The following is a 15,107-nucleotide window of genomic DNA, read 5'->3' as shown; positions in this document are numbered from 1 at the left end:
GGGGTGTTACCGGCTCCGGGCTCGCGGAGGTACCCGAAGCGAGGTAAACCGATCTCGTCGGTGCGGTATAAAAAGGAGCCGCTGCCTGCTCCCGCTAGCTCGTTGGGTCGCCGGCCTGTTCTCGGTCATGTCTCTGAGAAGCAGCCTCTCGAGGCTTCTTCAGAAGCAAGCGCATTCCGTGCTCAAGAAATCCGTTCACTCGGTGGCCGTGATCGGAGCCCCGTTCTCCAAGGGGCAGGTGAGAGCTGGGACTCCGCGCCGGGGCGTGCGTGGGGCAGGATCCCCTCCCCCCCCCTTTCCTGGAAACCAGAGCATCGCGGCGGGCAGCCTCCCGATTCTCCCGCTGGAGGATGGGGTGGGGGGAGGGGAGAAGCCGAGCCAAAGGGTTTCCCCTTCAGGGAGGGGATCGGGAGCATGCGGGGTCCTCCTAGGAGTGGAGCGCGGGGCGCGGTGAAGCTGGCACATTCCGCTTTAGGGGCTCCAAGTTCGGAGGAAAAGGAGGGAAAACACGAGGATCTCCCTTGATAAGGATGGTGGGAAAAAGAAAGAGATGGTTTTCTCACTGGGCTGGAAGAGGAGAAATGGGCGGTTCCCTCCCTCCACCCACCCACCCACCCCCGTAGCATCGGGTAGCGTGAAGCAAAGCCACCCAGTGAGGATTTAAGACTGGGGGTTGCAGGGAGGGGAGATAGTCTTGGGTGGGGAGAAAGCATGGACCGAGAAGATCAGTAAGTGGAGAAGACTTGAAGGTGCTACTTAGCCTAGGGAGGGGTTGTTTTGTTCTCCTTTAGATAGAAGTAGGGGCGGGGTAGTGGAAAGATCAGGTCTTGGGAATGGGGAGATTCAGCCAATCCTAGCTACGTGACCATTAATAAGTCGCCTTACCTCTCTGGCTAGTCTCGACTTCCTTATTTGAAAACAAACGGGACTAAATAAATCTCCAAATCTCCAAAGTCCCTAAATCTGAAGTTCTGTGATCGGATTGATTACGGCTTTTTTTTTTTTCAAAAATGATATGTGTAGTGATGTTAACCCGACTTTTCCAATTCTGGTATCTCTCTGCCCCCTCCCCCCCCCCAATAACCTAGCATTTCGTGAGCTAATAAAGTCTTAGGCGCTGGATGTTATTGCTCTACTTAATTTAACTGACATTCACTGACAAATCAATCATGTGAAGTACAGCGTTTCAGAAAGTATCTTCACTCCCAACTTGTCACCAGTATCTGTGCGTTTATGTGACAGAAACGAAGAGGAGTAGAACATGGTCCTGCAGCCATAAGAGAGGCGGGGTTATTGAAAAGGCTCTCCAACTTGGGTAAGTGATTGTGGTTTGTATCTGTGCTGCGTAAGGTTAACCGGCCAGACTGAAAAAAGGAGGAAGCTTTGAATCAGTGGTAGGGTATAAACTAATGTGGCAAACTAGGTCATTTTCTCTGAAATTTTACTGTTGCCTTCAAATGCATTTTAGCATTAATCGAAATAAACCTTTAAGGATAGCATACTTTAATACTGATTATTAACACCTTGTAGTGCCAAGGAACTGGAGCACAGCTGAACCAAATTGTTAATGTGCGGTGTTGCTTTCTGTCCTGCTAAGTGACCAGAAAATAAAGGAAGAAGAGCTCTCACTGGTTTACCTGGCCCCCTTTTTTACCCCTCAGAGTCAAATAAAATGACTTAAGGGTCTTATAAAGATAAGGAATTAAGTGACTGTTTTACTAAAAAGTTTTCTCATCTTGCTCAATGCAGTCATAGCAGTGCCACTGATGATTCACCCTAGTCTTATACCCATTTCCTCTTTTAAAATCCTACTTTTGTCTCCCCTTCCCAGGGTTATATAGGGAAGTGACATATGTGAGCATTACCTAACAACTAGCAAAAAAAATTTAAAAAATCACCAGATGATGCGTGATAAACAAGGTTTAGAAAATTAAAAAAATTATTTAAAAGAAAAGGGTGACTATGATATCAGTCATGACATTTTATGATATCAGTCATGGAAAACAATGTGAATAATTGAAATTTTCCAATTTTATCCATAGGTTTCAGCTTATTCCTTTATAAGTCCTTTTGCCAAAGCTGACAACAAATAACAAGACTGAGTTTTCAATATATTGAAGTTTTTGAGTGAACTGGATTGTTCAACCACTTCTATTTGCCCCTCCCCTCACCCTATACTGACTCATTGTCTAGTTGAGTTTCCTGGTATAAACCCTCCTTTTCTGTGGGAAGTTGTATCAAAGGATCCTTCATCTTCCTCCTTCCTCTTCCCTAAGTTCAACCAAAGACAGGGCTCTGGCAAAACATGTCTTTATATCATCTTGATATCCTTCCCCCCCCCCCCCCCATAGTATCCTTCCAACTGCTTTTCGGACAAGTACACACAGACTAGCCTGTTAGTTCACTGTTTAGAAAAAAGCAAGTACACCTGATTCCTAGGGGAAAGACTTCAGACTTAATTGAGAGAGCCCAAGAGTAGAAAGATACAGTTACCACCTTGGGGTGTGTAGGCTAGGATGGGATTTCAGCAACACAGCCTTTGTCCTGACACTTGATCGGAGCAAACCTCATTTCCCAGTGTCCTGGTCCTGTTTCTTCTAGTGGCTGCTTTTGACCACACTACCCCACCTAGGTTTCTTATGGTTATCTTTCTTTCTCCATCTCTTTCTTCTTTGTGCCCCTTTTTTGAGATTGGGTTTAGGCAGAAGCCACTCAGACCAGCTTCCCTGGGCTGCTAGCCTTTGCTACCTCTAGCTTCAGGCTTAACTATAATCATTTTCTTGGGATAATGCTGTATTTTTCCCCCCAGAAAGAATCCTTACCCTAGTCACCTCTCTAGTTCTGCTTCTTTGGGGACTTGGCTTTGAGGCCTGCCACCTCTCTAGCAGGAGGTGGGAAAACAGCACAGTCTTCACCCTTTAATAGTTTTTCACGGTATAGGTCTGGGCTCTGGGATGAGAGAACTCTCCTCTAACTTACAGTGGCTATTTAATATTTGTCAGAATTTCATCTCTGCAAATTAGGCCATTAACTGGCCAATAATCACCAAATAGCTCTGGAGTTCAGGTTCTCCAGTTTTTCTTTATACTCTTTAAGTATCTCCTGACCTTGCAGATAAATGAGTTACTGGTATGGAGGCAATCCAGTTAGTTGGGTGAAGTTTGGTATTTCTTCCAGATGCTCTCAGATGCATTTATGGTCTTTTCTTATGAAAATAGTTACTCAAAACCTCACCTCGTTTACTAGATGTAAGGTGATCTCCTCTCTGAAAGAGGCTCACCATTTAGTAGGTGCAAAATGGGTCTGATTAATATACAACTTTACATGTATATTGCAGATAATTTAAATGCTTGATGTTTTACCTACTTCCCTGACTTTGACTGTCTATGTTGATGGGGCTGCTAATAGGTGAAAATACTTAAAAGGCAGATGGAAAGAGAAATCTGGATAATTAAGTCATGACTACAGAATAAGGAAGAGGCAAGTCTACTATAATATGCACAATAAGTGCTCAATAAATATTTGTTGACCAACTGATTTGAACTCTTGTGCAAGAAAGATCCTGAGAAGTCGCAATAACTAAATCCTCTTATAGATTTTGAAGCAGTCCAAGAAACTTTATCTAACTCTTTTTTTTAAATTCCAGAGAAGGAATTCCTACAACCTTAATTAGAAATTTCTTGTCTCAATACACATATAGTCAGGAAGTTTGAATTGTGTGTGTCTAACTTGGGTTTATTCTGTTGCTGTAAACAGCAGTGGCTGTTCTCCCATTTTCAGGAGATCATTTCTTGGTATGTTTTGTTTTTTATATAACCTGCATTTTCCAGTGTTTCTTTTTCCCTTCTAGAAAGCCATCCCTTTTAACAACAACAACAAAAGTTCAAAACTAACCAACATGTGAAAATTGAATATTATACACAGTGTTCTATGCCATTGTTGTCCCCTGCCTCTAAAAAAAAGAAGCACAGGTGTGTGCTGTCTCCTATCTTCTATTTGGGGGCCAGGCTTGGTCATGATTCCACAGCATTCAATTTTTATTGCTTTGTTCTTTCTGTATACACAGCATATTGTGTATGCTGTTTTCCCAGCTCTGCCTACTTTATTCTATGTTGGTTCATATAAATATTCCATTCTTTGAATTATTAATATTCACCATTTCTAACAGTATGGCAAATATGCCATTGCATTCATGTACCACAACTTGCTTAGCCATTCCCTAATCAATGGGCACTTGTTTTATTTACAGCTCTTTAGTACCACAAAAAGTATTGGTGTCCTAGAAGCCAGTTTAGTTACTACTGTTTTAAAATTGTCCTTTTCCTGTTGCTTGAAGTACATGCCTTGTACTCCTGCTTTCTCCTCTTTTTCTCTGAAATTCTATGTTTTTAAGCTCAGGAAGATTTCCAGCTATTATAACCAGCCTAAATGATCCTTAGGCAATCGTTAATTTTATGTTCTTCAGTCTCTGTTTTATGATGGGATATTTAAATTCTGACAAAATTGGAGAAATTCTGGATTTAACATATCCTGATCTCCCAGATGTATTTTTTTTTCTTTTTGCAGATGTCTAAATAGGACACCTTAATCCTTTAAGGTTTGAAAATCATTTTTTAAAAGAAGTGTTCTACAGCTTGACTAACTGTCTTCTAATAAAATTTGAACAACCTTAAGCGTTTCTAAAAAGAGTGTTTTTTATTGTACAACAGTGTAGGTAGGCCTTTCTTTTTTACATCTTTGGCATATACTAAACAGTAGGATTTTTGAGTTAAAGGATATGGACATTTTAGTAATTTTTAAGCAATTTCAAATTGCCTTTCAAAATAGTTGAACCAAATTCACAGCTTAACCAACAATGTATTCACACAACTTCTCCAACAGTGACTATTTCCATCCTTTGTCATCTTTGCTGATTTCCTGAATGTGAGGTAAAACTTGGAGTTGTTTTGATTTCAATTTCTCTTACTTGTGACTTGGTGGTTAACAGTTTGAAATTCTTCTTTTGACAATTATTTGTTCATATCCTTAGCTTATCCATTGGGGAATGATAGGCACTCCCTTTTGATCCCTTAGTCTCCTTTGAAGTGGACTTTCCCATTCTAGAGATGGCAAAAACAGATTCTGGAAATGGACTTCAAGCCGTAAATGGCTCTGATCTTTGCACTAACTCTGCTGAGTCATTCTAAGGGCATGAGTCCATTCCAAAAGTAGACCATCCTTCAGAGCCTATACAATATGGACAACACAATCTCTTACCACCAAGATCTAATTCCTTCATATATTTAAAAATTCTTATGTGTATATATGTACAATCTCTCCTATATTAATATTAAGCCACCATAAATTTCTTGGCTTACACTCCTTTACCCATTATAACATCTAATTGAATTCATGTGTCTTCATGAAATAGTAAGAGTTATTAAAGGACAAAGTATGTAAGATTTAGTTTTAAGTATTACCAATTACATCTATGAATGATCTTTTTTCCTTTTTTATCTCTTTAAATTGGTTTCTGCACACTACTTCTTTAGAGGTTTGTTTTCAACTGAAGAAAGCAATCTTTTGGGGGCAGCTAGGTGGCGCAGTGGATAGAGCATCAGTCCTGGATTCAGAAGGACCTGAGTTCAAATGTGGCCTAAGACATATAACACTTAACTATCTGTGTGACCCTGGGCAAGTCACTTAACCCCCATTGCCCAACCAAAAACAAAAAAAGAAAGCAATCTTTTACTTTGGTAATTGACCTTTTTATTGCTTAAGGGGTCTACAATTTTTAACTGGACCAAGTAGCTGTGATGTATAAAAAAGTCTTCCTTGAGGGTTATTCTGACAGGTAGAGGTTTCTTAAGTCTGTATGGGGGTCATTTGTGAAGATTCATTTCTGGCTGCTGCATTAAGTAGGGAACATTTCACATCACTTCCTTTATTCATTTTTTATGTTCCTATTATTTTGGCATTTTTTTCAACTCCAACTTGGGGAAGTCCCTATAGTGATAGTGAAACTTCAATTTTTATTGTTCTGCTCTTTTAATTTTTCTTTCGAATATGATTTATGTTTTCATTGTATCACCTAATTACTGATTTATCCAGTATAGCCTGTCAGCAGTCTCACATGGAATTAACTAAATCCATAACGCATAGAAATTTTCCAGCCTGCCTGAAACAAAAATAGTAAGAAGCTGTAATAGTTGGAGTTATACAATATCACTAAGCAGTGCTAATGTAATCCAAAGCAGGCACTGAGTAAAAAGGCAGCTAGGTGGCATAGTGGGGAAAAATTTGGCTCCTGTCAGTTTACTGGCTATGTGATCCTGCACAAGTCATTTAACCTCCATTTGCCGCTGTTTCCTCAGCTGTAAAATGGGGATAATAATAGCACCTACCTCCCAGGGTTGATGTGAGGATAAAATAGATATTATTTGGGGGGAAAAAAAAACAATTATGACAGTGCCTGGAGCATAGTAGGCACTGTATCCTTCCCTCAAAAAAAAAATCAAGGAGCTTTCAGTCTAAATGTGTGAAAATGACATCCCATGGAAAGCAATCTTTTCCATCTTTGGCCTGTTTTCTCCAACCCTTATGTCACAGGTACTACCTATTGTTGCGATGGAACCAATTTAAACTTTCTGCTTTTTTGAATAACTATCCAAAGTAGACAGTCCTTGTACTTGTTTTTCTTTTCTGAGTAGAATAGAGGAAGCTTCTTGGTACATCCTCTCATGGACCTACTCATTTTGGATGGCATGAAGAACCCAAAGGACCCACTTAAAGAGGCATTGCCCTGGTCCTTGTCCCTCTTCCTGATGTTGGTTAGTCATAATAACTACAGCAACTTTTTGATGAGGGTTTCCACTTTAGAATGTGGGAATTCTCTGAGGAAGAACTGAGTGTTCTGTAACTATATAGGAAAACTTTAGTTTTAAATGTCTGCCTTTGTAATTATGTAGCTTGTCTCAGTACTTGGCTTTCACCTCAACAGAGACATCTATTTTTAAGATGATAGGACCATAGAATCAGAATCAGTGGTTAGAGAACTAGTTTTGTAGTCATGGACAATCAACTTCCTGCCTCTGATTCTTGGCTATTCACTTAACCTCCCAATGGCCCCAGGCAACTGTCTAAAAGATAATTAAGGATCTGCCACGGTTGAAGGACTTTCACTGGGCATTTCCAACACTAGCAAAATCATACATCCTGTTCTTTTAGTGACACCCCAGACTTCCTATATCACTTGGTGCTTTACCAGACACCGAAGGTGTATCTATCTTCCTGGATGAGACCAAAGAATCTAGCTTGTTTCTGTGACAACTATTTACAAAAGAACTGTGAAATTGTTTTATCTGTAAGAAAGATGTGAGTGTCTGAAGTAAGGGAAAGAAGGGCTTCATTTGAAAAAGAATGATAATTTCTTTTGTTGACTACTGGATGAGTTAGGGAATTGTATTTACTTTTAGTTTTAAGTGTTAATTATTTTGTCATAATAACTAGCATTTACATAGCACTTTAAGGTTTGCAAAGTAGTTTATATATGTTATATCATTTGATCCTCAAAACTTTGTAAGTAAGGTAGATGCTATTATTATCCCTATTATATATCCCTAGATTAGGAAACTAGAGTCTGGGAGAGGTTAAGGCATTTGCCCAGGAACATAGAGGGTTAAGTGTCTTGAGTCTGTATTTGAACGTGGGCCTTTATGGCTTCAAATCCATCATTCTAGCCACTGCAGCAACTAGTTTTTGTTTTGAAAAGTCCTTATCATTTGCCAGTTTTTGGACCCCAGCTTTTAATGTTTCCATGACCATCCAATCCCTTCAGGGTACAACCTCAAATATTCAAGGGCCGATTTGCTGCTGAAAGGGTCACATACTTGCTCAAAATGGTTGTACTAATTCACAGCTCCACTAACAATGCACTAGGATACCTAGGTTTCCAAAATCCCTCCAACATTGACCATTCCAATGTTTTCTTGTCTTTGCCAGTTTCCTGGGTGTATGGTGAAATCACATTTCTCTTACTACAGTTTAGACAAGAAGTGAGGAGGACCTAAATTAGGATAGTAGATGTGTGAGAGAGACATATACAAAGAATGTTATGAAGATAGAAAAAACAAAATTTGGCAACCAATTAGATACGAGAGGTGAAAACAGGGAGTCTAGTGATTCCAGCATTGCTGACATGAGTGATTTGAAGGATGGTGGTGCTCTTAAGAGTAATAGGAAAGTTCAGAAGATAGGAGGGTTTTGGGGAAAAGATAATGAGTTGTTTTTGACAAGATGAGTTTGAGATGCCTGCAAGGACATCCAGTTCAAGATGTTTAAAAGGAAGTTGGTGATGCATGACTGAAACTGAGGAGAAAGATTAGGCCTGGGAATCATCTAATTAATCTGAGTATTTTTATCATTAGAATTCTCATTATTTTAGTCACAAACTAACCCATCTCTTTGATTGTAATGAATACCCATAATTATTATTAATGATAATAAACTCACATTATAGAAGGAGGCACTTGGTTATATAGAGTCTTAGTTTTGTTTTCCAAATCTGAATACTGTAATTTAGACTGATATTCCCAAGAATAGGGCAGAGCCTTCTTTTGCAACTTGATATGACACAATTAGGGCCAAAATTCTAACAGGACAGACATAGTAGGAAATATTATTGTCTTGTGCATACCTTACAGAGAAAATTGTCTAGGTTGCAGTTTAATAAAGTTAGCCAAACCAGTATGGAAAACAGTATGCACAAAATAACAACAACAATGTAACCATTTACATTGTTTACAATTTACAGCAACAAAAAAAGTAAATATGGTGTAATTGTATGTATAAAGGTTGGTCCCAGAGCTAGCAACAGGGCCTAGGAGACTTAAGATTTCATTGTTGTAAGGAACTCCCTCTACCAAGGCAAATTGGCACCTTTTCTGCCACCTCATTTTAGAGAGGCCTAGAAAAGCAGAGAGATTTCTCAGATTATAGACTTCTTATGATGAGAAGCAAGCCTGTCTTTCATGTCAAAAGCCAAGGCTCTTTCCTGTGCCAACTAAAATTGCTATTTCTTGTTTGGGAGATGCCTCTTACATGTCTTCCAACTCTATTCTAGGATCCTTTGAAGTTGGTAGAACTGGTAGTCTGAACAGACGCATGTCCCTCATTGGGTTCAGGTTGTGACAACTATTTCTACTCTGCAGTTGACATGTTTATGTTGACTAGCAGCTCCACCAACTTAATAGAATCTTAGAATCTAAATTGAAGATATCTAAGATATCTTCTAATCCAGTCTGAAGTATCAATTCCCATCTGTGATATTCAGGACTAATGTACATCTAGCATATGTTTTAAGGCCTCAGGTAAAGTTCTTCAGTGGCATGGCCTTCTCAAGCATGAAAAGGTCATCGAGGAAGGCTGAGTTCTTTTACCATTCCTTCATTTAATTGAAATTTCAATATCATGTTAACCATTTTTATTCTAGGCTTCCTAGACTGAAGGTAACATTCTTCTTGGTCAGTGCTTAAATACCTTCAAGTAAAGTATACACCCTCCCCATCCTATCATACTTCAAAAAGAAACACAGAGTGGTTATCTTCACTGACAAAATCAGGTTGTTGAAACCAAAAAACCAAAGACCTGATGTGGCTGTGGCTTGAATTGATGTAATATGTCCAGAACCAATTTTTCTTTGATTTATTTTATTCATTGAATATTCCATAACATAACACTGACTCTTTTCTCTACCTTGATTACACCTTTTCCTGACTGTTTGGTTCTGTACCTTCAACTTTTTGCAAGTCTAGCCTTGGGGAAAATTGTGGAATGTGATTTTGTTACTTTTGGTGCCATTTTGCTACCCTGCCATAAAAGCACACAGTTTCTTTGCTGAATTTTTTTTTTTTTTTAAACACAATATTGTCTTTTTCCAATGACCCACATCCTCCCAAATAATAAGTATAGTCAAGCAAAGCAAAACAAAGCAACACTTTGGTCATAGCTGAAAATGAATGCTTTCTGCTACACCTAGTCCCTTCTCTGCCAAGAGGTGGGAAGCATGATCTATCATCAGTCTCTTGGAGTCATGATTGGTCATTAATCAGAGTTTTGAAATCCTTTTAGTGTTTCCCTTTATATTATTGTGGTCATTTACAAAATTGTTCTCCTGGTTCTATCTACTTTGGTAGCATCAATTTATACAAGTCTTCCTGAGCTTCTTTGAATTCTTCATATCTGTCTTTTCTCGTAACACAAAAATATCCCATTATATTCGTGTACATAATTTGATTAGCTATTCCACCAGATGAGTGTCCACTTTATTTCCATTTCTCTTCTATAAAAATTTCTGGATAGGATTCCTCATTTCCATCTCTAAAAGACAGGATTGGTGTCAGAATGTTTTTTAAATGACTAAAATAAAATAGAATTACAAAGGAAACCAATTATATTGAAATATAAAAGAAAATGAATTCACAGATCCCCAGGTTAAGAAGCCCTCGACTAAATAATCCTCTAGTTCTAAATTTTGTGGTCTATATTATCTCTACCAAGTAATTGATTTGTATTTTATCAAGGAATTTTAGTGCCTTAACGCAAAAGATCTAATTTTGGGGATTTCAGACAGAGGACCCTTCTAATCATCCTATACAAGCAGCTGCCTATACCTTCTTCAGATAGAACAGATACTCAAAGACAAATATTTACCACAGTCTTTAAGGTTTAATTCATAAATATAAACCACTATCTTCTCAGAAGTTCAGTGCTCTCACATGTGTGACTAATCTAATTATTTACTCACCTTGGAAGTAATATCTTTACCCTCCTGTACAGGAAATGAGCAGATATTTGGTACTAAAATTGCCCTACCCTGAATGTAATAGTTAAGGTCCTAGTTATATTTACACAAGGGAAGCAAAGAGAGAGAGAGAGTCTTTTTCTCTAATATGGAAGAGACTTGCTGAATTAGGAAAAGGAGGGTAAATAAGCATATTTGCTTGCTTCTGACTTAGGAATGAGTCACAGTTGGGTGTGCTGGTTGTGTACTATTTTATAGAGAATGAACTGATTTTTCTAGGAGTGACAGCATGCAATTTGATACAGGCTCTACATATACATTCATATTGAACCTACTTTCACTTAGTCATGTTCTAAAGAAGAATTAGAACCAATGGGAGAAACCACAAGAAAGAAGAAACAAACAAACAAAAAAAGAGCAAATAATTTGCCTTGATCTGTATCCAGACTCCATACTTCTTTCTCTGGATGTGGATAGCATTTTCCATCATGAGTCTTTTAGAATTGTCTTAGATTTGCATTTCTGAGAAGAGCTAAGTCTATTATCATTGGTCAACACACAATGTTGCTGTTAGTGTGTACAATGTTCTCCTGGTTCTGCTCACTTCACTCAGGTCTTACAAGTCTTTCCAGCTTTTTCAGAAGTCTGCCTGCTCATCATTTCTTATAGCACAATAGAGTTCCGTTACTTTCATATACCATAACTTGTTCAGCCGTTCCCCAACTGATGGGCATCCCCTCAATTTCCAGTTCTTTGCCACCATGAAAAGAGCTGCTATAAATATTTTTGTATATGTGGGTCCTTTTCCCATTTGTATGATCTCTTTGGGATACTGACCTAGAAGTGGTATTGCTGGGTCAAAGAGTATGCACATTTTTATAGCCCTTTGGGCATAGTTCCAAATTGCTCTCCAGAATGGTTGGGTCAGTTCACAACTCCACCAGCAATGTTGCAATTTTCCCACATCTTCTCCAACATTTATCATTTTCCTGTTTTATCATGTTAGCCAATCTGATAGGTGTGATGTGGTACCTCAGAGTTTTGATTTGCATTTCTCTAATCAACAGTGATTCAGAGCATTTTTTTCATATGACTATAATTAGCTTTAATTTCTTCCTCTGAAAACTGCCTGTTCATATCTTTTGACCATTTATCAATTGGGGAATGACTTGTATTCTTATAAATTTGACTCAGTTCTCTATATATTTCAAAAATGATGCCTTTATCAGAGACACTGTAAAAATTTTTTTCCCAGTTTTCTGCTTCTCTCCTAATCTTGGTTGCATTGGCTTTGTGCAAAAACTTTCAATTTGATGTAATCAAAATTATCCGATTTGCATTTCATAATGTTCGCTATCTCTTCTTGGTCATAAATTCTTCTGTTCTTCGTAAATCTGACAGGTAATTCCTTGTTCTCCCAGTTTACTTATAGTATCAGCTTTTATATCTAAATCATGTACCCATTTTGATTTTATTTTGGTATATGGTGTCAGATGTTGGTCTATGCATAGTTTTTGCCATACTATTTTCTAGTTTTCCCAGCAATTTTTGTCAAATAGTAAGTTCTTAGCCCAGAAACTGGAGTCTTTGGGTTTATCAAACAGTAAATTACCATAGTCATTACTGTGTCTTGTGTACCTAACCTATTACACTGAACCACCACTCTATTTCTTAGCCAGAAACAAGTAGTTTTAATGATTGCTGCTTTATAATACAATTTAAGATCTGGTATGGCTAGCCCACCTTCCCTCGCATCATTATCTTCATTTCTAAATTTATTCCTTGCCCATAGTGCCATGCCTTTTAACAAAGAATGAAAAGGGAAAAAAGCAAACAATAGTTTAGCAAAGTGTGTGTGTGTGTGTGTGTGTGTGTGTGTGTGTGTGTGTGTGTGTGTGTGTGTTGCATTTTCTTAAATGGAGCCAATTTTGTTCAGTCATTTTCCAAATGTGTCTGACTGTTCGTGACCCTATTTGGGATTTTCTTGCCATTTCCTTTTCCAGCTCATTTTAGAGATGAGGAAACTGAGGCAAACAGGGGTAAGTGATTTGCCTAGAGTTATACAGCTAATAAATGTGGAGACTAGATTTGAACTTAGGAAAACAAGTCTTCTTAATTCCAGGTCCTGCACTCTTATCCACTGTACCACTTAGGTGCCAAACATGGTCATAGTTAGAGCATTCGGTGTTTTGTTCTATTTATGTTGCTATAATCAATGTGTATTTTCCTGGTTTTTAAGCTCATTTCACTTTGCATCAGTTCATATAAGAGCCTGAACTCTTCATATTCATTGTTTTAAATGGTGTAGGACTGTTCCATTCTATCAGTGACTGTTCATTACTCAACTGATGAACATTTACTTTGTTTCTGCAGTAGGTCTTTGATATTAAAGACAGTTGTGAATATACTGGTGCACATGAACCTTTATATCTTTAACCTTGTTGAGGTATCTCCCTAGTAGTACGATCCCAGCATCAAAGGGTATCAACTTTTCAGGGGAGACGGAAAGGAATAAGCATATATAGTACCTGCTACAGCACCAGGCACCTGTGCTTTACAAATATTATCTCATTTAATCCACAACATCCCTGCCAGGTATGTGCTGTTATCTTCATTTACAGTTGATGAAACCCAGGAAAACAGGTGAAGTGACTTCTCTCTGGTCAAGTGCCTGACGCCAAATTTGAACTCCAGTCTTCCCGAATCCAGGCAAAGTGCTCTATCAATTTTACCACTTAGCTATGTCACAACTTATATTGCTTTCCAGAATGGCTGGATCAGAATTTTTTCAAGAAAGTTTCACAAAAACATAAAACATTAGTGGATTTTATATATATATATTTACTTTGCCCTCCAGTTATAACAGATCTGGGTAGTTTTTATTTATCTTTTGTTCTGATATTTCCTGCTGTCTCATGGAGTCACTCATTTCTGTTTGCTCTAAAGGAGTCAGTTTTTTGGGTAAGGTTTTACCACTTCTAAGCTATTCTAATTCTTTTCTCAAGAGCTTTATTCCCTTTTAAAAAATCTCCTTCATTTTGTGGTCCTTGTGAAGAATCCATTTTTTTCCCTTTGAGTCTTTGCTTGTGGTCAAGGAGATAATATCCCCTTAAGGGGGAATCTCTAGACTAGCAATTCTTCTTTTATATCAGTTGGAATTTGATTCACTTCCTGATCTCTCCAGCTTTAGTTCCTCAACTGGGCTTGAGGCCAAAGCCAAGCTCCACCTTTTGCTGTGCTTTTAGATGAAATGTTGGACCTGTTATCTTCTTGACCTAGGGCACTTGGATTCTGGGGTGACCTGCGCTTCCCAGGGCTAGGCCTTCTTGTATCTTTGAGGTTCAGAGCGCTAGTTCTTCAAGGCTCTTATGGCATCTTAGGACAAGATGCTAGAAACCCTGGAGTCCTAGTGTATCCCACTCCAAGTTGGCCTTAATGCTGGTCAGTGCTGTTCCCCTGCGTTTCCATGGGCCCCACTGTAGTTCACAACCACCCTGGAGCATTTTCTGGTGTTCCTTCCGCTCCTGCTGTTTCTAGACAGTTTTGCAGGCTCTTGGCTCTTCTCTGTGCTAGGAGGATATGAACTTTTTTGCTTGGGCAGGCTTTGCTGGTCACCATGCTTTCAGATTATCTGTGGGCTGCTAGCTAAATTTTGTGTGTGTGTGCAATTCAGGTATAGAAGATGTAGTTTCTCTGAAATTACATTTATTGTACTTGCTTAATTTCTTGATAATTATTCAGTCTGATGCAAATTTCAGGCTTTTGTTAGATTAGATGTTGGGGAGCTAGGCACAGTCTGCTGCCCATTCAGGCAGTTATTTTAGCTAGAAGTCCCCCCTCCTATTTTGTGCTCTTTGAACCTCATTACTATCCCAGGCCATCAACCTAGCCCTTGAGACAGTCTCCTCTGTTTTTTTTTCTTTTCTTTTTTTTTTTTTTAAGGCAGTTGGGGTTAAGTGACTTGCCCAGGGTCATATAGCTAGTAAGTGAGGCCGGATTTGAACTCGGGTCCTCCCGACTTCAAGGTCAGTGCTCTATCCACTGGACAGTCCCCTTTCTTACCAATCTCTACCCATTAGTTTACCAGCTAAACTCTATACTCTTCTCTCATGCTAACTAGGTCCTCTACAAACCAGTATTTCTAATCTCACCTGGTCTATAAGGCATTTTTTCCTCTCTTATTTTCTATCCCTCTCACCAGAATGGCTGAAAAAAAGTATTGGTAACCTCTTCCCTCTCCAAACCTCCCCCAACACCTTCTCATCTGAGGAACTTATCTCAACCGAAAAAAATCAAGTCCATTTGACGAAGGGGCCCTTTTCCTTAC

The 15,107-nt window shown here is 38.8% G+C and overlaps 1 protein-coding gene across 1 annotated transcript in view; it reads left to right on the top strand.

The window, feature by feature from the left end:
- The window catches only part of ARG2 (arginase 2), a 36,701-nt gene continuing 21,594 nt past the window's right edge, over positions 1-15,107 (top strand). Inside the window, exons 1-2 of the mRNA XM_027843768.1 lie at positions 1-238; positions 1,243-1,315. Of these exons, the coding sequence (XP_027699569.1) occupies positions 128-238; positions 1,243-1,315 (184 nt within the window). The 5' untranslated portion in view covers positions 1-127. The remainder of the gene's footprint in view (positions 239-1,242; positions 1,316-15,107) is intronic.

The sequence above is a fragment of the Vombatus ursinus genome, unplaced genomic scaffold (assembly GCF_900497805.2).
Source record: "Vombatus ursinus unplaced genomic scaffold, bare-nosed wombat genome assembly UNPS02014926.1, whole genome shotgun sequence".
NCBI classification, from domain to species: Eukaryota; Metazoa; Chordata; class Mammalia; order Diprotodontia; family Vombatidae; genus Vombatus; species Vombatus ursinus.
This window is presented reverse-complemented; position numbering and strand designations above follow the sequence as displayed.